The sequence below is a fragment of the Geotrypetes seraphini genome, chromosome 3 (genome assembly GCF_902459505.1).
Source record: "Geotrypetes seraphini chromosome 3, aGeoSer1.1, whole genome shotgun sequence".
In the NCBI taxonomy this organism is placed as follows: domain Eukaryota; kingdom Metazoa; phylum Chordata; class Amphibia; order Gymnophiona; family Dermophiidae; genus Geotrypetes; species Geotrypetes seraphini.
Window position 1 is genome coordinate 325,019,814 of NC_047086.1, and position 24,723 is coordinate 325,044,536.

At 42.0% G+C, this 24,723-nt stretch overlaps 1 protein-coding gene across 3 annotated transcripts in view; it reads left to right on the forward strand.

Moving 5' to 3' along the window:
- The window catches only part of CFAP61 (cilia and flagella associated protein 61), a 481,993-nt gene that overhangs the window by 105,460 nt on the left and 351,810 nt on the right, over positions 1-24,723 (forward strand). For all 3 annotated transcript variants that reach the window (XM_033939263.1, XM_033939265.1, XM_033939264.1), the window contains 3 exons: positions 4,371-4,450; positions 13,446-13,538; positions 21,380-21,564. In XM_033939263.1, coding sequence (XP_033795154.1) covers positions 4,371-4,450; positions 13,446-13,538; positions 21,380-21,564 — 358 coding nt within the window. The remainder of the gene's footprint in view (positions 1-4,370; positions 4,451-13,445; positions 13,539-21,379; positions 21,565-24,723) is intronic.

Genomic DNA, 24,723 nt, shown 5'->3' on the forward strand with positions numbered 1-24,723 from the left:
TAGTGTTATGTGTCTTTATTACCTGCCTCGCTGTTATAAGGCATTATATTCTTTGTTCATGGTTGCTCAAGACCTGATGTTGCTACAGTTATACCCATTGTAGTTGACGAAGAGATAATTATTGTACAGGGCAATGTAAAGCAGCAGGGTACCTATACATGAAAACATTTAATTTGCCATTAGTAGAGGGGTAGACTTAACTGAAATAAAGGACGAGAACACTGAGGGCTGTTTTATCTAAATCTGTCTTATTTGAAAAAGACATAGTCACAGTGGGAGTTCAGAAAGTGATCATATGCCAGTTGTCATGCTGCTGACCTCTATCTGTATTTTGACTCCCAGTTAATTTAATTGTAGCCATATTTTTGGTAAATAAAAAGTGGTCCCTGAAACAAAAAATGGTATTGCTTCTCTATGTCCAAGGAGAAACAGATCGCATAGGGAAACTACTAAAGAAAAATAACATCAAAACAGCTACAGTGCACCACAGAAACTTACACCTACACTCACAGATGTGAAAGACCAATTACCTCTGCTCCAAAACCCCTGGGATGTATGAAATCCCATGCAGCTGCGGCCAATCCTACATTGGTGAAACTGGACGCACTATAGAGGAAAGGCAAAAAGAGCACAAGAGACAATACAAGCTATGCAGCACAGAAAAATCAGCGGTTGCCCTCCATGGCAGGTAAACTAGTCATACAATTAGATTTGAGAACACAAAAGTCCTGGAGAAAGCAGCAGCCACTCTTCTGAAAGAAATTCAGTGCAAAAAAGACTGGGGCTGAGGACAAACACCTTCTCCTTCAAGAGGTTTCCACCACCCCCTTCTTTTTCATAAAGAATTTAAAAACTGTGACCACAAATTGCCCCACCAGAATTTAAAATTGTGTTCAATGGATGTTCCTGCCAAAATTCAAATGAATCCTATAGTAAATTTTCCTGGAAACAGGATACTAGGCTTGATGGGACCTTCGCTCTGTCTCTGTATGGCAGTTCTTATGTTCTTATTTTATTACTAGTTTTTTAGCCCGTTACATTAACGGGTGCTAGAATTACCTCCCCCCCATCCAACAGCACCCCTTACCTGATCCCCCTGTCTAGTAGTACCCCTTCTCCCTGCCGGGACAGACTCAAAAGAAGAGCTCCGCCCCCTTCCAGCAGTCTTGCTGAAGATTTTGATGCAGGCACGTGATGGTCCGTTGGCGGGCCGGGCTGCTGTGTTCTAGGCCGAGGAACCTTTCCTGTGGGGACAGCGGGCGCCTTGTCTCTGGCCAGCGAACTCATCATTCACATCTTCTTCTCCCAGACTGGCTGCGGGCCTCAGCCACTTGCTCGCACCGGCGCAAGCGCCTCTTCTACCCAGCGCAAGCACCTCTTTCACCTGGCGTTCTGGCACCAGCTGGGGCTCAACATGCGCGTGGTGTCTGCACCTCGATTTCCTCACATGAAAGAACGAGCCTGTGGGTCGCCGTCGAGAACTACCTAAGCACGAGGTGGCGGCTGTGGTGACAGGAGGTGATGCGGAGCCCAAGGCGGATGCTGGTAGCCCCTCCTCACTCTGGCTGGATGACCTGCGCGCTTCCCCAGTGCAGGTGCTGTGTGTGCTGAGCAGTCCATGAAGTGTAAGGGATCCAGAGCCGGCAAGCCCGCACAGCTCCTTGGGATCTGCGAGAGAGAGATGCATTGGAAACGCACATGCGCACTCCTGCCGACCACAGAAATACAGATCAGGGATCAGGGAACACGCCAGTAAGAGTGCGCATGTACGCTTAGCATTTTATTATAGTAGATTGCTTAGTAAATAGGTTTTTTAAAATTTATTTAAGAGTTTCTAGACAGTTTTTAGAAATATATATCTGTTTAGTGTGGTTTACAAGATAAAAACAATACAAATCAAAACAGGACAAATACATGTAAACATATATATATATATACTAGTGTTTAAGCCCGTTACATTAACGGGTGCTAGAATATATGGCTGTCTGTCTTTCTTTCTTTATGTCTCTCTCCCTGCTCCTGTTTCTTTCTTCCTTTCTTTCTGTCTTTCTCCCTCCTGCAATTTTTTTCTCTCTCTCCCTGGCACCCTTTGCCTGTCTGTCTTTATTTCTGTGTCTCTCTGGTCCCCTGTCTGTCTTTATTTCTGTCTGTCTCTCTCCCTAGCCTCCTTTGTCTGTCTGTATTTCTTTCTGTGTCCCCCCCCCCCCCACTTTCCTTTGCAGAAGCAGCAGTGCTATTTCCCTTCCCCTCCAGATCCCTGTGAAGTAGTAGCAGCATTTCCCCCACCCACCCCCCATTCCCTTCTCTCCCCCCCCACTTTCCTTTGCAGAAGCAGCAGTACTATTTCCCTTCCCCTCCAGATCCCTGTGAAGTAGTAGCAGCATTTCCCCCCACCCACCCCCCCATTCCCTTCTCTCCCCCCCCCCACTTTCCTTTGCAGAAGCAGCAGCGGTATTTCTCTTTCCCTCCAGGTCCTTGCTGAAGCAGTAGCAGCATTTTCCCCCACCCCCCATTCCCTTCTCTCCCCCCCCCACTTTATTTTGCAGAAGCAGCTGTGATATTTCCCTTCCCCTCCAGATCTCTGAGAAGTAGTAGCAGCATTTTCCCCCACCCACCCCCCATTCCCTTCTCTCCCCTACCACCACTTTCCTTTGCAGAAGCAGCAGCGGTTTTCCCTTCCCCTCCAGGTCCCTGCTGAGTAGTAGAAACATTTTCCCCCACCCCCCATTCCCTTCTTACCTTGAGCTGCCCTGCTCCGTTCGGCCCCTCCCCCTTCCCTTCCCGTGTGCTGGCCTGCTGCGGCTGAAGGTTTTTTTCGGCGACTCCTCCTGTTAAAACTCCCCCCCACCTCCCGCAACCGCTCCTGTTCAAAGCGGCCTGCTGAGGTTCGCGGCCGCTGTAACGAACCTCGCAGGCCGCTCTCCAACTCGGTAGCATGTTCCCTCTGACGCGATTGCGTCAGAGGGAACGTGCTACCATGTGGAGAGCGGCCTGCGAGGTTCGTTATAGCGGCCGCGAACCTCAGCAGGCCGCTTTGAACAGGAGCGGTAGCGGCTGTTGCAGGAGGATTGGGGGGGGGGGGAATTCGTGAGCGGCGGCAGGACCATGAGGCGGGATTGAGTTTTTCGGCTTCCCCTATCTGGGGAAACCGCCGTGCCGAACTGAGCTGCGCGTGGGGCCGTAGTAAGCGCGGGGCATGCTGCAGTCTTGGCGGCCACGGACATACGGATCATGGAAGCACGCCGATAAGACTGCGCATGCGCCGCCTTCGGTTTTATTATATAGATATATATATATATATAACTTCTTTTTAAAAATAAATACATTTTCCAGTTGTATTCATTTGTTCTTTACATACATCTACTCAATAGAGACAGCCATTTTTTAAATTTTGTTCTGATTGCCTTAATGTCTGTCTCTAATTTTAACACCAAAAACATTTTATTCCACTATTGCACATCTTTAATCAAAAGCATTCTTTTTCTGAACTGATTTTTCTGTACCTCATTCACAGTTGGGATACTATACAATTTAGATATACTTTTCAAACACAGACATTTATTTGGATGGTACCACATTACTTTGGTAAAATGATCTGGAAGTTTGAAGCATGATGAATCATACAGAATATTGTTCATGGGAACTAATTGTTATCATATATAATGTGGAAGGTTGCTTTGATTCATTCTGTTGGCATCATTAGTCTACAAGCAAGGATTCTCAATCCAGACCCCAGGACATGTTTGGTTGGTCTAGCTTTCAAGATACCTACAATAAACATGTATGAGATAAATTTGTAGGCACTGCCTCTTTTGTATGCAGATCTATCTCATGCATATCCATTCTGGGAATCCTGAAAACCTGATTGGTTTGCTGTGCCCCAAGGAATGGATTGAGAACCCCTGGACTATAAGAATGAAGCAATAGTTATCTAATCGATTTGAAGGAGCTTCTAGAACTTATTATACGTAGTGCTGCATTATTCAGAACATCCTTTTTTATTCTTTTAATTGTATTTGTGAATCTTGTTGAGCCACTGATGATTTAAATTTTATGTCATCTTTCCAGATCAGGAATATTTCTCTTTTGTGTAATAAGGAGATAGTTACAGGAACAACTATATTAGGGCTCCTTTTACAAAGCCGCGCTAACAGTTTTATCACACCGGATTAGTGTGCGCTAGCCGGAAAGCTACCGCCTGCTCAAAAGGAAGCAGTAGTGGCTAGCACGTGCGGCAATTTAGCGCACGCTATTCCGCGCCTTAAGGCCCTAGTGCGGCTTTGTAAAAGGAGCCCTTAGTGTATTTATGTGAAACTGATATGCTTTGTATTAGATAATTGTTCTTTCTTTCTTTTCTTTAACATATACAGAAATAATTAGACAAGCCAGCTCAGAGTCTGCTCTGCCTGAACATTCTGAGATCAATGATATGCGGGATACAGATATTGGGGTAATATTGCTAGGTCTAATTATAATTCAGGATAATATTGTTTATTATTGTGTAATGCTTTCAGTATAAACAGCATTATAGATAATTTACAGGGCAACATGATCCCTGCTCTGGCAATTTTAGTGTGAGTACGGGGAGGTTATGTACCTAGCTGAAAGTCATATAGTGAATTGCTAAGGGAGTCTGTATTCTGTCCGCACAAGGCTTATCTAAATGTGTGCCTAAGGCAATAAGAGATTATGTGGTTTGCCCAAGATCACAAGGAGCCACAGTGAGATTTGAATGCTGACTTCTCTGGTTCTCAGTTCACTGGTCTAACCATTAGGCTACTCCTGGTTCTGGTCTCTTATTAGTTTCCAACTGTTTTAAGTACTGTAACCAGTGCTTATGGACAGCTGCTAATACAGCAGAACATCTACAGGTTAGAAGTAGGCCACCTAAACATGTGTAATTTTTAAAAATGAGCATATACAAGCCTTACTCACAGTAAAGAATGAGAACTATACCTGCTCAGGAACAGAAAAGCATTATTTGTACAGTATGTATAACTCTAACCAGGATGCAGCAGTGGTCATTATTTGTGTATCCCACCTAAAACTATGTGACTTACAGAAAAATATACATAAAATAGCCATTCACAAACAAACAAATAGTTTAAAATGTAAGATCAAAACATATTACATATTCTAGTGCAATAGGTGTGTCATTCTGGATTAAAGGGTATTCTTCCCATGCTTGTGAGCCGTTCAGAAGGAATCCACTCCAGCTTATCAATTCCTCCTCCTTCACCAGAGGTCTCTGTTGCCCCCTTCAGTTTTTCCTTCTGACCGTGAGCTGGAAGAAGCTTTCTGATCTGTTCTGTATACTTCTTTATTTTTAGTGTTTTCATGTTTATTGGCAGCTTTTGGTGCTCGGAGCACCCCATATCAGGGATTAAGCACTGCCTGTGTGGAGGAGAGCAACATATATATCAGTAAGAAGATATTGTAGAGACTTATAGCAATACTTTATCTCGATGTACTCACAGACCTCAGTGATACCATCTGTATGTCACTAAACTTTAGATCATACAGATATATATGGTATCCCTAATCGTCATCGGTCATATTACTTATTATGCAATACTTTTTAAGTTATTTTCAATAAATATATTTTTTAGTAATAAATTACTCATCTTATCTCCTGCTACGCGGGTGGGGGTACGCACTCCGACGTAGTCTACGTTTCGCCCATACGGGCTTTATCAAGGAAATCCCCCTGCAATATGAAATAGATATATGATAAAGATATTAGTAAAATTCTATTTAAAGTTTAAGATTTAGAATTAAATATTCGTTCAGAATACAGTTAGCAGTTAGTAAATACCTCAGTATTAGCAGTTCATGCTCCCCGCGTTGTCAGTTTAAATCGGGAAACATGGCCGCGGCGTTTTGGCATTTAAATAGCCAAACCCCTTTCATCCAGGGCAGTGATTTAGCTAAGACGTAATGACCTCACAAAAAACGTGGTAGTCCCCTTACGTTTTACCGGCCTATACTATCGTCATCCATTCTATGTCGGCATTCAGACCCATAGGGCTCACTGTATTCAATTGAAAAATCCACTTTTGTTCCATATAGTTTAATTTTTCTTTAAGATCGCTGCCCTTCCACCCTACATGAACCTGATCAATGACACACCATTTAAGGTCCGTGATCTTATGTTTCTTCTCCCTCCAATGTTGGACAAGGGGGGCTTCCATATTCCCAGTATTAATTCTAGATTTATGTTCAGTTAAACGAACATAGATCTTACGACTAGTCCTGCCTATATATATCAACTGGCAAGGACATTGAATCATATAAATCACTAAGGAACTTTGGCATGAAGTATTAGATATAGCCCTATATATCTTATTAGTCCGTGGATGTTTCCAAGTCGGACCTAACATTGCATGTTTGCACCATTGACAATGATTACAAGCTACATGCTCATAAAAGATAGAAGCTTCTCGTTCAATATTTTTGTTTTTAATCTCAAAACGATGATATGCCAATATTTCGCCTAAAGTTCTTCCCCTCCTATAGGAGGCAATGGGTAAATTTCTAAACTGATGGTCTAACTGTAATATCAGCCAATAACGTTTAATAATGTCAAAAAAAGCAGCACTTAAAGAGGTAAAAGGGAGAACTAAAATCAAAGAATCATCTTCAATTCTCTCACTCTTTTTATTCTTTTCTTTTATCAAAGGGGGCCGTTGGGCATATTTAGCTCGAATATATGCCCTTCGGACCGATTTGATAGGATAACCTCTCTCATAGAAACGGCCACTTAATATTCTAGCTTGCATTTCAAAGTCTTCTTGGGAAGAACAGAGTTTCCTCAGCCGCAAAAATTGGCTTACTGGGATATTAAATTTTAAGAAATAGGGGTGAAAGCTCAAAAAGTGGAGAAAATGATTCCTATCCACCTCTTTTCTATAAAGAGTAGTTCTTATTTGTTGGTTTTCATCTCGTTCTATTAGAACATCCAAAAAAGATATATAGTTCTTATGGTATGTCATCGTAAAAGATAGATGAAGGTTTAAAGAGTTAAGCAAAATCAAGAAAGCTTTCAATTCCATTTCAGTCCCGTCCCAGAATAGTAGAATATCATCTAAATATCTCTTCCAGAGCAAAGCATGCTGGAACCCCAAAATTGGATAAACCAGAGATTTTTCAAAACTCGTTACATAGAGACTTGCCACCGAGGGGGCAAGAGTCGCCCCCATTGCCACCCTCTGAATTTGATTGTAAAACTCACCGTTGTACCAAAAGAAATTTTTATTAATAACCATTCGAGCAAGATCCAATAGCCAGTCTCCATTAAATCTTCCCAGATCACTCTGTTCAAGAACCTCTTTAACTACTTCCACTGCAGCCTCTTGAGGGATACATGTATACAGAGACACGATATCAAGGGTCACAAAAAACGTCACTTTTTTAATCCGTAATACATGAGCAGAGTCTTTTATATAAGATACGCTCTTCAAGATTTCATTTTTCAGAAAATAGTCAACAAATTTAGAAAGAGGTTCAAGCACAGAGTGCCTGGTAGAAACAATAGGACGCCCCGGAGGGGCTTGAAGTCTCTTATGCACCTTTGGTAGCATGTAAATTCTAGGGGTGACAGGGCAAGTTTCCAGCAAAAAATAAGCTTCTTTTTCAGTAAGAAATTTTCTTTTCCGACCTTCATCTATCAGTTGTTTAATGATTATTTTAAGTTCTTCCGTTGGATCTGTAGAAAGCTTCACATATGCATTTTTATCCGATAGTTGCCGACAGAACTCAGTATGATAAGCCTCTCTGTCTTGGATGGTAATCGCACCCCCTTTGTCCGCTCTCATAATCATGATGTCAGTATTATCTTGAAGATCTTTAAGTGCTAAAGCAGCATTTTTAGTCATATTATATCTCTTCTCTTCAGTACTAAATTGTTCTTCTAGATCTGTAAGGCCCATAAGCACCAGATCTCTAAAAGTAGACAAAAAAGGTTTTAAAGGTCCAGAAGGGCACCATCTCGAAGGCCTCTTCATAATAGAAATATCAATATTCGGAGGATTTTCTGCAAAGAATACTTTAAGTTGAAGCTTCCTAAAGAAACGAAAGAACGCTACTCTCATTTTAAACAGGTCATAGGAAACTGTAGGGACGAAACCCAAACCTGAGTCTGAATATCCGAGATAGACATAGAGGAGATATTTATGATCAATTCTTCTGATGTTGTTTCGATCGTAGGCTTGGACCTATTTGGTCGCGAGTTTTTTGGGTAACTTCCCCCTTCCTTTGAGAGTCCCGTATTGTTTTAGAGAAGCTGTTGAGTTAGTACTGAAGAGAAGAGATATAATATGACTAAAAATGCTGCTTTAGCACTTAAAGATCTTCAAGATAATACTGACATCATGATTATGAGAGCGGACAAAGGGGGTGCGATTACCATCCAAGACAGAGGCTTATCATACTGAGGTCTGTCGGCAACTATCGGATAAAAATGCATATGTGAAGCTTTCTACAGATCCAACGGAAGAACTTAAAATAATCATTAAACAACTGATAGATGAAGGTCGGAAAAGAAAATTTCTTACTGAAAAAGAAGCTTATTTTTTGCTGGAAACTTGCCCGGTCACCCCTAGAATTTACATGCTACCAAAGGTGCATAAGAGACTTCAAGCCCCTCCGGGGCGTCCTATTGTTTCTACCAGGCACTCTGTGCTTGAACCTCTTTCTAAGTTTGTTGACTATTTTCTGAAAAATGAAGTCTTGAAGAGTGTATCTTATATAAAAGACTCTGCTCATGTATTACGGATTCTAGAAGATCAGAAGAATATTAAAAAAGTGACGTTTTTTGTGACCCTTGATATCGTGTCTCTGTATACATGTATCCCTCAAGAGGCTGCAGTGGAAGTAGTTAAAGAGGTTCTTGAACAGAGTGATCTGGGAAGATTTAATGGAGACTGGCTATTGGATCTTGCTCGCCTGGTTATTAATAAAAATTTCTTTTGGTACAACGGTGAGTTTTACAATCAAATTCAGGGGGTGGCAATGGGGGCGACTCTTGCTCCCTCGGTGGCAAGTCTCTATGTAACGAGTTTTGAAAAATCTCTGGTCTATCCAATTTTGGGGTTCCAGTATGCTTTGCTCTGGAAGAGATATTTAGATGATATTCTACTATTCTGGGACGGGACTGAAATGGAATTGAAAGCTTTCTTGATTTTGCTTAACTCTTTAAACCCTCATCTATCTTTTACGATGACATACCATAAGAACTATATATCTTTTTTGGATGTTCTAATAGAACGAGATGAAAACCAACAAATAAGAACTACTCTTTATAGAAAAGAGGTGGATAGGAATCATTTTCTCCACTTTTTGAGCTTTCACCCCTATTTCTTAAAATTTAATATCCCAGTAAGCCAATTTTTGCGGCTGAGGAAACTCTGTTCTTCCCAAGAAGACTTTGAAATGCAAGCTAGAATATTAAGTGGCCGTTTCTATGAGAGAGGTTATCCTATCAAATCGGTCCGAAGGGCATATATTCGAGCTAAATATGCCCAACGGCCCCTTTTGATAAAAGAAAAGAATAAAAAGAGTGAGAGAATTGAAGATGATTCTTTGATTTTAGTTCTCCCTTTTACCTCTTTAAGTGCTGCTTTTTTTGACATTATTAAACGTTATTGGCCGATATTACAGTTAGACCTATCAGTTTAGAAATTTACCCATTGCCTCCTATAGGAGGGGAAGAACTTTAGGCGAAATATTGGTATATCATCGTTTTGAGATTAAAAACAAAAATAATGAACGAGAAGCTTCTATCTTTTATGAGCATGTAGCTTGTAATCATTGTCAGTGGTGCGAACATGCAATGTTAGGTCCGACTTGGAAACATCCACGGACTAATAAGATATATAGGGCTAGATCTAATACTTCATGCCAAAGTTCCTTAGTGATTTATATGATTCAATGTCCTTGCCAGTTGATATATATAGGCAGGACTAGTCGTAAGATCTATGTTCGTTTAACTGAACATAAATCTAGAATTAATACTGGGAATATGGAAGCCCCCTTGTCCAACATTGGAGGGAGAAGACACATAAGATCACGGACCTTAAATGGCGTGTCATTGATCAGGTTCATGTAGGGTGGGAGGGCAGCGATCTTAAAGAAAAATTAAACTATATGGAACAAAAGTGGATTTTTCAATTGAATACAGTGAGCCCTATGGGTCTGAATGCCGACATAGAATGGATGACGATAGTATAGGCCGGTAAAACGTAAGGGGACTACCATGTTTTTTGTGAGGTCATTACATCTTAGCTAAATCACTGCCCCGGATGAAAGGGGTTGGGCTATTTAAATGCCAAAACGCCGCGGCAATGTTTCCCGATTTAAACTGACAACGCGGGGAGCATGAACTGCTAATACTGAGGTATTTACTAACTGCTAACTGTTTTCTGAACGAGTATTTAATTCTAAATCTTAAACTTTAAATAGAATTTTACTAATATCTTTATCATATATGTATTTCATATTGCAGGGGGATTTCCTTGATAAAGCCCGTATGGGCGAAATGTAGACTACGTCGGAGTGCGTACCCCCACCCGCGTAGCAGGAGATAAGATGAGTAATTTATTACTAAAAAATATATTTATTGAAAATAACTTAAAAAGTATTGCATAATAAGTAATATGATCGATGACGATTAGGGATACAGTATATATCTGTATGATCTAAAGTTTAATGACATACAGATGGTATCACTGAGGTCTGTGAGTACATCGAGATAAAGTATTGCTATAAGTCTCTACAATATCTTCTTACTGATATATATGTTGTGTGGAGGAGAAGCAGGCTGAGGTCTACAGCTGATATGCCAATTCCTCTGTGGTGCCTGTTAAACAGCCTGCAGAAACCTTTGTGGAGCTTGGAATTTGTCCCCTAGAAGCTTTGCTCACATACTGGGCCGTAGGAGCTTGAGTGCAGGCTATTAGGCATCCACATGGGGGCTCAGCGGGGCTTTTCAGGGTGCCGGCTGCATTTCGCCTCCCCCCTTTCGCATGCTTGGATCCGTGGGGGTTGAAGATCAGATTTTGGTCCAACTGGCATCTGAAGATTTAGGCAGTTATTTCTTCTCCCAGATCCAGGTACTTTTAGAATTGAAGCAGGCTGCAGCACAGGTCACATGCCAGTATGAGCTGGTGTCTCCACCCACAGGCATTATCAAGTGGCATGCCTTTCAGAATATCTTTGTGGGTAATTACATTACATTACAATAGTGACTTCTATTCCGCCAGTACCTTGCAGTTCTAGACTGAGGACCTCTCAGCAACAGATAACCAATCCAGGGGTGTTGGCCTCCCCAAAGAAGTGGTCGATCAATTGATTATAGCTTTGAGCCATTTGGTTGGTGTTACAGAAGCTGGAGAAGAGTCTGTATGGACAGGTGGTCCTGAGTCTTCTCGGACAATGCTACAGTAGTGGCAAATGTCAATTGCCAAGGAGGCACCAAGAATGCTCAGCTGAGTCTGGAAACCCACTTACTGTGCCGGTGGGCAGAGTTTCACCTTCAGGCCCTTTCAGTAGTGCATGTAGTGGGAGTTGACTATGTCCAGGCCAATTACCTCAGCAGACAAACTCTGGATCCAGGAGAATGGACGTTGTCTGCCACAGCCTTCCAATCCATTGTTCATTGCTGGGGTCACCCAATGTTTGATCTTGTTTCTTGCAGTTGCTATCAGAAGGCGAACCTAAGCAGATTTGTAGGGCAGTGACCAGGTCCACTCTACATATGTTCTCTAAGTTTTATAGAGTGGATGTGGTAGCAAGGGATGACACCATTTTTGGGTCATCAGTGTTACAAGCAAGCGCAGAGATCCCACCCTAGATTTCTGGGACTGGTTTTGTACGTCCCTATAGCCAAGAATGACACACCTATTGCTCTAGAAAAAGAGATTAGGTTCTTACCTTGCTAATATTTTTTCTAGTAGATAGATGTGTCATTCTGGAGCCCTGCCCTTTCAGTTATTTCATGCTCCTGCCTACTGTCCCAAACAGAAAGGTTGAGTCCAAACTGAAATTTTGGATGTCAGTCAGACCTCAAGAATAATCTATTGCTACAACAGAATGGGGGAATGTTTGAGCTCCATAAAGTTTCTGATTGCTATGGTTATTTCAATGTTTCAGTTGTTCAATTATAATATTTAACATGTTTGTTATATTTTCAGAGCAGAACAGATTTGCAGTTTGGGGAATTTCCCCATACCCCTCCTTCACATGTGTTTCTATATAGGGCTTTTGCCTGCTTTGGTATGAACCGAAGGGGCAGCAGAGCCCTTTGATGAAGGAGGAGAAGTTTAAAAGCTGGAGTGGATTCCTTCTGCATGACTCACGAACAGGGGGAGAGTACCCTACTGTCTAGAATGACACACCTATCTGCTTGAAAAGATATTGGCAAGGTAAGAACCTAATCTCTTAACTCCAATTTACTGTCTGGCGCACATTGTGAGGCCATTATAGAAGAGAAACACCTATTAAGAAGCACCAATAGACCTAAACAGGTATTACAGAGAGAGATAGAAGTATAGGTAAAGCATGTTTAAAATGACTATATAAGTCAAAAGGTATCTTATACAAAATGACTTGCACTGTGCATGAAAAATAGTGTTCTTATTTGGTAATCTGACCTCTAGTGGTAGTGTACCACAAGATTACCACTAGGAGTCAACAACATCATTTTGTCCAGGATAGTACCTGGGATAGGACAAGAATAAATAGGCATTACTCATGTCCCAATTGTGCCCAGGATTCCCTGGGGTGAGTTGGAGTTTTAGGAGGGTAGAAAGGGGATGGGTTGCTAGTTGGACATGCACTTTGTATAGGAAAAGACAGGGTTTCATCAAGGGGTGAGGTTTTGGGGATGGAAATCTTTTGAAACTTTTTAGCTCTGCACAAAGGTTGAGGGTGGGAGTAAAGGGTAATGTTGGGCCCACTAGGGCACCAGAGATTTGAGGTCTCCTCTAAGCGAGTGGGTTCTAGAGGAAGCTCAGATGTGCGATAGAGGGCCCTTTAAATTCAGCCTGCTGTCACCATGTGAAGGGGCATTTTTCCCCTTTTCACATTGCCACAGCATAGATTGCTCAAAGTTCCTGGTTTGTTTGTTTATTTATTTATTGAGATTTATTAACTACTTTATGAAGCGATTCACCCAAGACAGTGAATACATGAAAAATTACATGCAAATTTTAGCTAGAGATGTAAATTAGCTAAAAGCTGATTTGAATCTCCTAACTATATTTCATGGAAATAAGCACTAACTTGCAAACATTGATGCAGGTTAGTGCATAAGCCCCAGGGAGTTGTATTTTTCAAGATTTTATTTTGCAACATGAATAAAATACAATTAAAGTTGAAGATTTAAAGTATAGGTGACAATTTATTACTTATAAAATTTAATTTATATAGCTATTTCATCTTCTTTGTAGACTGATACAAAAATGGAGGAACTGATCCCTCAGGGCTTAGAAATTGTTTCACCATTGTCTAGAAAATCAAGTACAAGATCTACTGTTTCTGAGGTAAGTGATAATAAAATACTGTTTGTGAATTGAGAGAGAGTATGCATCGTTGAACCTTGTGATACATTATGTGGAGTTTTAGCAGACTGTAAAGCATTTTAAAACAGAAAAGAAAACAAAGTGAGATGCGTCAAAAGTCCAGGATTCTTATAAATTTTAATCCACCTTAGAAAGTACACAATACATGATAATATAAAATGTGGACTTTTGACGCAACCCACTTTGTTTTGTTTTCTGTTTGTTTGCTACGTGGGACACTGATTCCCCTGTTTTGTCTCCTAAGCATTTTAAAGTACAAGTGGCATTCAATAATTTATTTACCTCAGTAGGAAAGAAAAATTTTCAAAAAAATTTATTTTATTTTTCAATACAGTTCCCTAATAGCACCATACACTACTTTTCCTACAATGACTTTAACCCCTTTGAAAATAATTCTTTTGGCTGACCTTCAAACCAGGATTTCACAGCTTCCTTGACTTATTCATCACATGAAAACCACTGTCCACGGAGAGATTTCTTCACAACTCGGAATAGGAAATAATCCGAGAGAGCCAGGTCAGGACTGTAGGGTGGATGGTTCAGCTGCTGACACCCACTTTCTTAAATGGCAGCTTGTGATTGTTATGACATGTGCACCGGCCCATTGTCATGAAGAAGCAGCACACCTGCTGTGAGTTTTCCTCATATTTTCTCCTTGATTGACTCCTGCAAAACAATCATTGTGTTAGCTTAACTCTCCCTGGCATGAACTCCAGAAGCAAAAGTCCATCATCATCCCAAGAAGACAGTTGCCATGATTTTGCCTGCAGATTTTTTTCTCGTGAACATTTTTGGGGTGGGGATGATTTGGGCTTCCACTGCATTGACACCATTTTGGACTCAGGATCTCTGTGATAGACTCAAGTCTTATTTCCAGTTATCAAATGATGAAAGTATTCACAGAGCATCTTCAAGTTCTCCTGACAGCACTGGAGCCTCATGGCCTTATGACAGGGCATCAGCATTCTTGGAACCCATCTTGCACTAACCTTTTCATGAATTATTTTCCAAACTGTACCTGTTGAGATGCCCATTTCTTTAGCTATTTGAGAAACCTCAATTCATCTGTCTGACAAAATTAAATCCTTGACTTTCTTGAACCTTTCTGTGGAAGTCCAGTGTCAGGGTCATCTTCAGTGGGCTCTATCCCACTTGAACTGCTTGCTCCAAAATTTTACTTTGTAGAATGACGGGGCAGACTCACCATAAACTGCAGTCATGCATTCATGGATATTCTTTGGCTTTTTCCCTTCTTTTCTGAGAAATTTTATCACTGAACAGTGCTTCAAATCTAGCAGTTTCTTATTTGATTTGCACGAGGACTCTCCTGACATCCTGTGTCTTGGAATTTTAGACTCACACTGAGCTGCAACTATGCATGAGTAACCTTGAGACATGTCACAACATGCACAGATTTGTTTCAAGACGCTTGCTACTTTATTTCATACTGCTGTAGGTAAATTATTGAATGCTCCTCGTACCATTAAAATAAGATATACTACATAAGCTCTTAATATCACAAAGGTATTGCAACCTACAAAGACTAATTTTCTCTAGAACCCAGTGCAACTTTTAGAAACTTATGCTACAATAATTTTCATTCACAGTTCCATTAAAGCGTACTAAACCCTAATGTGCATTTAACACTCAAGAAAATGTTTACTGGGCTTTATTTATTTATTTGTTTCCAGGTTATTTATAAATATATTTATTTAATTAATCTTTATTAATTTTCAAATCAGTAAAAAGTGCAGAACACTATACATACATTAACCATTGCAGTAAACACTTATTTTCAATCAATAAAATTATATAAAGAATAACCCCCCTACTGTTACTTATATGTATATATATGAACAAGGAGTACAACAAAGAAATAACCCTCCCCCCAACCTCCCAACCTACCCTGGATGTGTTTAGAAATTTACAAAAAGTAAAGATAAGAGGCAATTATGATGAAGTGATAAAAGACATCAATGAGCCCCACATCAATTTAAATACATTACTATGCCCCAACATATCAGCATTTATCTTCTTTTATCTATAGCATAAGCATAAATTTTCCCACCAGGAGGGACCTTAGGCGCCTGGGCCAATCCGGCCCTAGGATCCAGTGGGTTGGACAGGGGAGGGGCGGGCCCGCCTCATTTGGACGGAGGCAGGCCTGCTGGCCGGACGGTGCGAGGACTCATCCGGCCAACTTGCGGGTAAGCCCAAGGGGGGTTTCCGGGGTGGGGGTTTCATTGGGGGGGTTGTGTGGGGAGGGGGTTGGGGTGTTTTGATGGGGGGGTCGTTGGGGTGGTCCAGCAGGAGGGATTGGGTACCCTCCTGCCGGCGATCGTGAGATTTTTGTGGGCAGGAGGGGTTGGGCACCCTACTGCCGCGATCGTCGGGGGTGGGGTGGGGGTTCTACCGGCATGAAGGGTTGAGCACCTTCCTGCCAGCGATCGTGGGTTCTGTGAGCAGGAGGGGTTGGGCACCCTCCTGCTGCGATCTTAGGGGGGGGAGAGGGGAGTCTGACGGCTGTAGCCACAGCCACAGCCGCTATACTAATCGCGGCATGGAGATCCCTTGCCACGATTAAGTATAGCGGCTGCGTCTACTTACCATGTAGGCCAGCTGCCTACAATTGGGACACACTTTGCAGAATCGGGGCCTTAATGTAGCTGGCATGATTGAAAATCAGCAAAATTCCCTCCATCCCTGAGAAGACCTCTAGAAGAACTCACTTATGAATAGCTACATTAAGCCACTCAGCCTTAACTCATTTTTCACAGAGACTTATCCAGCTGACTAAACCTTAAAGGCTGATGGCTAAATTTTTGTAAACTGAACTCTAAAATTCATAGATCAGATCCAAACAACAATTTTCCTTGAGCAGGAAAACTATCCAGCCGATAGTGCTATTTAACTGGCCAGTAATGGTACTGACCAGTTAAATAGTGCTTAACTGGTTAAATGTGAATATTCAGTGTGAGCTAACCAGTTATCTCTGCTAGATATTTGCAGTTAGTGGCTAGAAGTTAACTGACTATATTGCATGATAAAGCAACACTATTTCAATTCACTCTCAAACTGATTAGTACTAATCCTATTCCATTGAATAACTACCAGAAGACCCTCCCAGTTTTTATCACATACAACCCTTATTGTTCGGTGGAGGAATAGCCTTAGACTTAGAGCGTGTACACCATCAGGTGTTAATATTCATCTCTGTATTCGCTGTTAGCTATAATCATTGGCTTCCAACCACCAACCTCCCCGTTTTATTTTTTCTATCCGTTTTTTATATTTTATATATGCGCTCTAAGTCTTAGGCTGTTCCTCCAAGGTACAATAAGGATTGTATGTGATAAAAACTGGGGGTCTTCTGGTAGTTATTCAGTGGAATAGTATTAGTACTAATCAGTTTATATTGCATGATAACCAGCAATTTCAGCGTTGACTGGCCAAGTTTAGCGGCCAAATTGGGCTGCGCAAATAGCAGTCCTATCTTTGGCCCTACCAACTGCATGCTACAAGCCAACCTGGACACCAACCTGGACACCAACTCAACACTCGCCAATACTTTTCCTCTTCCAAGTCAATTTGAGCTCCTGTATACCTGACTTTCTCCCTCCAGGCTATTCCACAACCTAGCTAGTCACATCTTCCCCAATCCCCTCTCAACCAGCCTCCGCCACCTCCCTAAACCTTCCCACGTCTCACCCTGCTCTCTCACCAATTCAACGTGGAACAGCATGTCCAACTTCACAAGAAAACTACTAGCCCTCCTCTTCCTCTATCTTCTCAGCTCAAGGCAATGGATCCTCAGAGCCTTAGCATTTGAACCCATTCCTACCTACCTCACGTGGAACAGAATCACCAAACTAGGCAAGCCACCTCTACCCTCCCGTACCCTCCATGACTGCAAGGAATCAGGCCCCTTCCCAATCTCTGTGGTCAATACTGCCCGACACTTCCCTAGACCATCACACAAAAGAAACCGACTCCTAAAAAGCCTACCAACCACACACCCCATAACTTCCCCAGAACACTACACAATTACTGGAGCCTACCTGAACATTCGTTCGGCTAGAAACAAAGCCCAACTGATTAAAGACTGGCTAGAAGAAACCCACCTCGACATTCTTCTCTTAACCGAAACATGGCTAATTTCCGATCAGGATACCATCATTGGAGACCTACTTCCTATAAACTACAAAATCATACCACTATCATGACATACCAGGCGAGGAGGTGGCCTAGCTATAATCCTCAGAGATCACTTCCAATTCCAAACCCTAGACTCCAAAATGACCAAACACCTGGAAATCCTCTCCTGCAAACTATCCAAAGCAGATTGCAAAGATAACCTGACTATTACAATATTTTATACCCCCCCTAACAAATGGAACCAAGCTAAAGAAGATCTATATGAATTCCTCCTCGCAAATTCCACCACTGGCACCCACACCCTCCTCGCCGGCGACGTAAATCTACACCTGAAGCAGACAGAAAATTCCAACGTCTCTGATCTTTTCTCCTTCCTAACATCCCTGGGATTCTCTAAACCACCCCCAACCAATACACATACTAAAGGACATCACTTAGACCTGATCTCATTCCTCCCCAATATCCCTGCCTCCCCCAGAATAAGCTTTAAAGATGAAACCTGGACTACCACCCCTTGGTCAGACCACCTCCAATGCAACTTTAACTTACACTGGCTCAAAAAACAAATCAAGAAGCCGCCAAGAACTACCCACAAAGAAAAAACAATATGGGCTAGAGGTCAACTAAACCCTGAAGAATTCTGGTCCCATTACAACCCAACACAGACCCAAACCCCAACTTCATCCCAGGTTGGAATAACTTCAGCATCCAGACTCTAAACGACTTGGCTCCACTGAAACCCTGCAAGAAAAAACACCGCTCATCTGCCAACTGGTTTGACGCCAACCTTCTAGCTCTGAAATGAGAAGTGCGCAAGCTAGAAAGAATTTGGTGCAAATCCGGCACAGACACTGACAGACACTCCTGGCAAAAAAAGTTACTGAATATAAAAGAACGATCAAAGAGAAATGCTCTAAATACTACGCCCAATCAATCAACACCCCATCCCTGAACAGCAATAAACTCTTCAGACTAGTCAACTCCTTATTTGACATCAACTCTTATAAAAGCTCTCCCACAGATCTTCCACCCTCCCCAACAAACCTAGCCAACTACTTCGCCAATAAAATTCTTAACTTAAAAGCCTCTCTCGCCACAACAAACACCAGCCCATTAATCCATCTGCCCCCCCCCCCCAAACAATGAAGATACTACCGCCGACTTGACTTGAAATCGCTTTAAAAACCCAGACTGGAACCTATTTCTAGAGCTATACTCCAAATACTCCAAATCCAACTGCCTACTAGATAACTGCCCACCCTCCATTATGAAAATAGCTCCCCCCTCCTTCAAAGTGGAGCTCTTCAACTGGGTCACTCTCTGCCTATCCACCGGCTACTTCCCGCTGGAACTTGGTCACATCCTCATATCCCCAACTATTAAAAACCCCAAAGAACCACTCTCCACAGCCACCAACTACAGACCCATTGCCAACATACCATTCTTCCTCAAAATTATGGAAGGCCTTGTCAACCAGGACCTCATGTCACACCTCGAAAAATTCAACATCCTGCATGACTCCCAGTCTGGATTCCGCACTAACTACAGCACGGAAACCATCATAGCATCACTAACCGACTACCTCCTCCAACTATTCTCCCAGGGAAACAATGCTCTGTTACTCCAGTTTGACCTCAGTAGTGCCTTTGACCTGGTAGACCATGACATTCTGCTTAGTTGCCTTGATTCTATAGGCATTTCGGGACAGGTACTAACCTGGCTCACAGGCTTCCTAAAAAACCGCACCTACCAAGTACACACTGAATATTCACAATTGGTAGCCGGTCTGCCTCCTACAGTCTGAATATCAGCCTGCATGTTTATAAATGGAACTACAAAAGAACTCATCAAAATGACTTCTTTATTCCAATACTTTAACAACCATGAGACTAATGTCCTGCTGAGGGCTTTCTTCTTTGTAAACATTAAGAAGAAATATTCCAAATATTTGGGCATAACACTTCAAATATGGTTTTCTCTATCAGTTTTCACTTTCATTGTAGCATTTTAAATCTCATGGTGTGCATCTTTGGTATTACCAATTTAGTGACTTCTAGTATTATGAAATTCCGTGTCTTCCTCTTCTCACACTTCACAATCACATATTTATAATTTTCTGGAACATTTATTTCACATATTAAGTTCTCTTCACACAAATGTTTCCACGATGATCTTTCATATTGATTCACTATCATTTTTTCAGTTCACATTTCACTTTTTCACTTAATTCATTCAATTCACACAATTATATATTTTTATTTAATCCATTTACTCATATTCCTTAGGATCCCTGAAGAAGGTGTTCATAGCTGAAACATGGACCTTGTTAGGTCCGCACCACTATTCTTTGTTATGTGATATTTACTACCTTCACCATTTGGAATGTTTATGAAGTACTACAATAAACTGTGACATCAAGTACCTCGTATCCACAGTTCTCTTGTTTTTAGTGTTTACCATTACCATGTGGAGCAAGGATCCTCAAATCCATCCTCAAGGCTCACAACCTAGCCTGGTTTTCAGGATTTCTACAATGAATATGTATGAGATATATTTGCATGCAATGGAAGCAGTGCATGCAAATAGATCTCATACGTATTCATTGTGGAAATCCTGAAAACCAGGTTGGGTTAAGAACCTCATGGACTGGATTTGAGAACTCCTGGTGTAGAGGGTAAGCTCATCTCCGTATTGCCTTTAGCTGTTCGATTTATGTAAGGTTTGTTTCTGACAAAACCCCCTCATCAAATCTCTGACTGTCATGAGACCTCAATGTCATCCTCACCTATCTGATAAAAACTCTATAGCTCGTGTAAGTGTGGACATCTAAATATTAGATGCAACAATTACAGGATATGTTAGTATTCTACAGTGAAAGGAAACCTAGGGCTCCTTTTGTGAAAGTGCGCTATGGGCTTAACGCGCGGAATAGCGTGTGCTAAATTGCCACATGCTAGCCGCTACTGCCTCCTTTTGAGCAGGCCTTAGATTTTCGGCTAGCGCGTACAAAGGTACACACTAATCCGGTGCGTGCGATAAAACCGCTAGCGCACCTTTGTAAAAGAAGCCCCTAGTTGCCTAGGATTCATTATTAAATGTGCTCCTACCACCTACATATTGTGGAATTCAGGAACACAATACACATGCGGGGGCACTTTTTTAAAACAGAAAGATAATTTTTGGGTTAATCTTCTTACTACATGGATAAGAGTCATGGCAGAATATTGTTTTGCACTTTGAAAATAATTACTTTAAGTTTACTCTTGCTAAATAGAAACTGTTTTACAACAAATAATTAAGTTTAGCTCTAAATAAGAGTTTGAACCAGAGAATAAAAAAACGAATTTATATTGATAACTGATATGCATGATTAACCATATATATCTTCTACATTTTGAAGAATTATTATTTGGTAAAAATGGCTATCAACTTGCTTTTCCTATAGTCATTTTGATAAACAGCCTGACATTTTTTAATACATATGCTTTAAACTGTTCTTTCTCTTAGGAACTGTTTCCCCAAGTGGAAAAAACACACCTGTATTTGTGCATGTGATACTATAATGTAGAGATGATGATGCAACTGAAGGCTCATTAAATAAAAAAGAGTGTAGTTTTTATCTGGTCCCCTGTCTATTCTTACTGTAGAAAGAGGTAACAACTGAGATTTCAAGTGCTGAGCAGCTAGAGGATGATGTCATCACAGGTATGGATTTCAAATCCTCAAAGATCAATATCACAGAAGAAGATGATGTCTTCCATCCTATCTACAAAGGCACTTTATCTGCTTTTTGTATTCAACTGTACTGTATTGATGAGAAATATGAAACAAGGTAAGGTGTGTTGGTTTTTCCCCTTAAAATTTATAGTAGCAATGCTATATATAGGAAGTTTTATTGTAAAAAGTAAGAAGTAAAAAGTATTGCATAATTGGAAAAAGCATATTTATATTTTTTAAGTATTTTGCATTACCTTAAAATTACATCTCTAGAACAACTCATGTTATCTTTAATTTAGATTTTTATGAGTTGTCTCAGTAAGCCAAAAGAAGTTCTGTCATGTGGAGGTCTTAGGTTTGATTCCTAAACTTCTGATATTTCTGCTGTTTGGGGACTGGGAATACTGCAAAGATGCTGTAATGTTCATAGCACCTGGGGATAGAAAGGAATCCAGCTATTGCATAATAGCAACACTTACAGGAAGGAAAAATGAGTAACAAATAACTGGGTGAATGAAGGTTTATTGTACTGTAGCCCTTTAGAAACTGGTTTTGATTGGAGCTTCAGGAAACTGTTGGGCCCAAGCATGGATTTAGGCATATGCAATATATGCAATTGCTTCTGTTACCAAAGTTTGAAAGGCATCATTGAGTTGCTGCCGCTATCACTACTGCCAAGTCCCCATCCTGGTATGCAGGTTGTCCTTCAGAATGGTGCTAGTCCTATTAAAGCAACAATCATTTCAAAAAGAAAATTCAGGGCAGTTCCTGTGTGATGGGGGTAGTGTCACTATCACCCCAATCACCTCTGAGAGAAAGCTGCATGGAGAGGCCCTATACTAAAAACTGCTAGGTATAGGCTTTTCCCAGCAGGCCAAGCAAAATAAGCTCATTTGCATGTTGAGTCAAGTTGAAACAGATCTCACCCTGACTGAAACAGGAGCTTGCAGACAAGACCTGGAGCCCAGAATTAGAGAATGACACGGTGACAAAATTCATCACCGTTCCTGTCCCCGTGGATAACCGTGGGAAAGCATCTTCTTGTCATTCTTTAAGGAGAGAGGGAAGAATCGGAATATGAATGGCCACAACCACTGACCCACAAGCTTTACTTTGAAGAATGCTGGTGTAGAAGGATTGAGATTGAAATAGACACAGAAAATGACATGGGATTATTTCCTGTGGTTATCTGTGGGGACGGGAACGGTGATGAATTTTGTCACCGTGTCATTCTCTACCCAGAATGACAAGTGTGGGAAAGTCCTAAGAATAACCTGTAGGGGGAGTTATGGTGGCACCTGCCTAACACCCAGTAAGATCAAACTAGAGAGTTGCGCGGGGACAGAAATCCCACCTGTCCCTGCCAAAATCCCACCTGTCCCTGCGAGGAATCCCTCTGTCCCCTCCTGTCCCCGTGAGGAATCCCTCCGTCCTCACCCGTCCCTGCGAGGAATCCCCTCTGTCCCCGCCCATCCCTATAAACTTCAGAAATAGTTATTTCATTTAATTATGCTACTGAATTAAAGGCTCTGGTAGAGACCCATTTACAATTAAGCAAAGACACTTTATTAATTTGGAAATATTAATTGGGAAGAATACATACTTTGTAAACGGGTTTCTATCAGAGCCTCTAATGTAAATATAAAATATAAATACTCAGCTGATGAGGACCCCCAAGCTATGTCAGCTGAGGACTTCCTCTGTAGGTGGCCTGGGGTCCCTTTTGCCAAGCTTGGCAGGCAGCAGTAGCGTCCCTGAGTCACAGATGCTGGCTCCTCAGTGGCTCATGGATGCTGCCAGCGACTGCTGCACTTGGTGGAGGGAAGTTCTGGCCGTCTCTAGAGGAGGTCCTCTGCTGGTGGTGCTTGGGGATCCCATTCCCCACCAGCCACGGCAAGGGTCAGAAAGTACTTTAACACTGTAGAAATAAAACCAGAAATGCATTTCCTTTTCTTTTGAACACAATACAAAGACATCTGCTATATACATTTCCCAAAGCTAACGTATTTTAGCCAATAAATTCCGTTTTATACCTTTGTTGTCTGGAGACTTATTTTTCCATCAAGTTGGTCCCAGTTTCTTTTTTCTGCTTTCCCATCTTCTGTAAATTCTTCTGTTGCTGTCCATTGGTTCCTCCTACCATGGTCCAGCATTTATCCCTTTCTCATCTTTCACCCCTGCCCACCAGCCCCATGCTCAACATTTCTCCTTCTGTTATATCACCCCTCTCCAGCACCATGCCACATCGCTCCCTCCATTCGTTTCACCACTATGTCCACCATTCTTCCTTCTTGCATCCCTTTCAATCTGTCTCACTGTTCCCTTTCCACCACAACATTTCTCCCTCTCATCTTTTTCTTCCCTATCATCTGTACCTCACTCCCTCCCTATGACCAAAAATTCTCCTCTTTCTTCCATTCCCCGTGTACACCATCTCTTTCTCTCTAACTGACACACTCACGCCCAATTCTCACTTTCTATTCCCTCCCCCACCTCAACATCACTTTCCCTCCCTTCCTCCGTCCTCTCTCCCAAGTTTATGCCATTCAATAAGTTATGGACGTCAAAACTAGCTAACTAGCTTGCTATAAAAAGCAAAGGCCTGTAGACAGTTTCCCTTCCTTCCCTGCCTCATTGTACAATGTACAGGAACCCCTCCCCCCCCAAAAAAAAAACCCACACCAAAATGACAAAAAAACCCAACTCAAGCAGCCAATCTGTCCTCTTTCCATTAATGTTGCTCCTCTCTTCTTTTCCCTGCCTCCTGTGTTCAAAAATGCACTCCCTTCTGTGTCCCGTATTTGGGCCCCTCCCACGTCCCAACTGCTTCCTCCTAATTACAACGTATGTGTGCCCACTTGCTTGCCCCCTCCCTTTCTGCCCCCTCCCGCAAGACTCGCTGCTTCCTTCTTTCCACTCCTCTGTGGCACGCGAGACGCAGGAGCTGTACACATGCAACAGAACCATCTCACAACCTCTCCCGACGTCAGACACAGAGCAGCACTTCTTCACAATCACAGGGCAGCGGGCCCTGTACGCTGCATGTAGCTGACGAGAAGCCTTCCTCCGACGTCAGCTCCCCAAGACCACGAGGGGCATCCCCACGGGATCCCCGCAACCTGAGGGGGTGTCCTCACGTGATCTCTGCGACTCGAAAGGGAAACCCGGGGGATCCCCGCGGGTCCCATGGGATTCCCATTGTCCCCGTGCAGCTCTCTATCTCAAACCTGACTTGACAGGTGTCCAGCGGGTTCACGGGGACCAAGGTACCAGG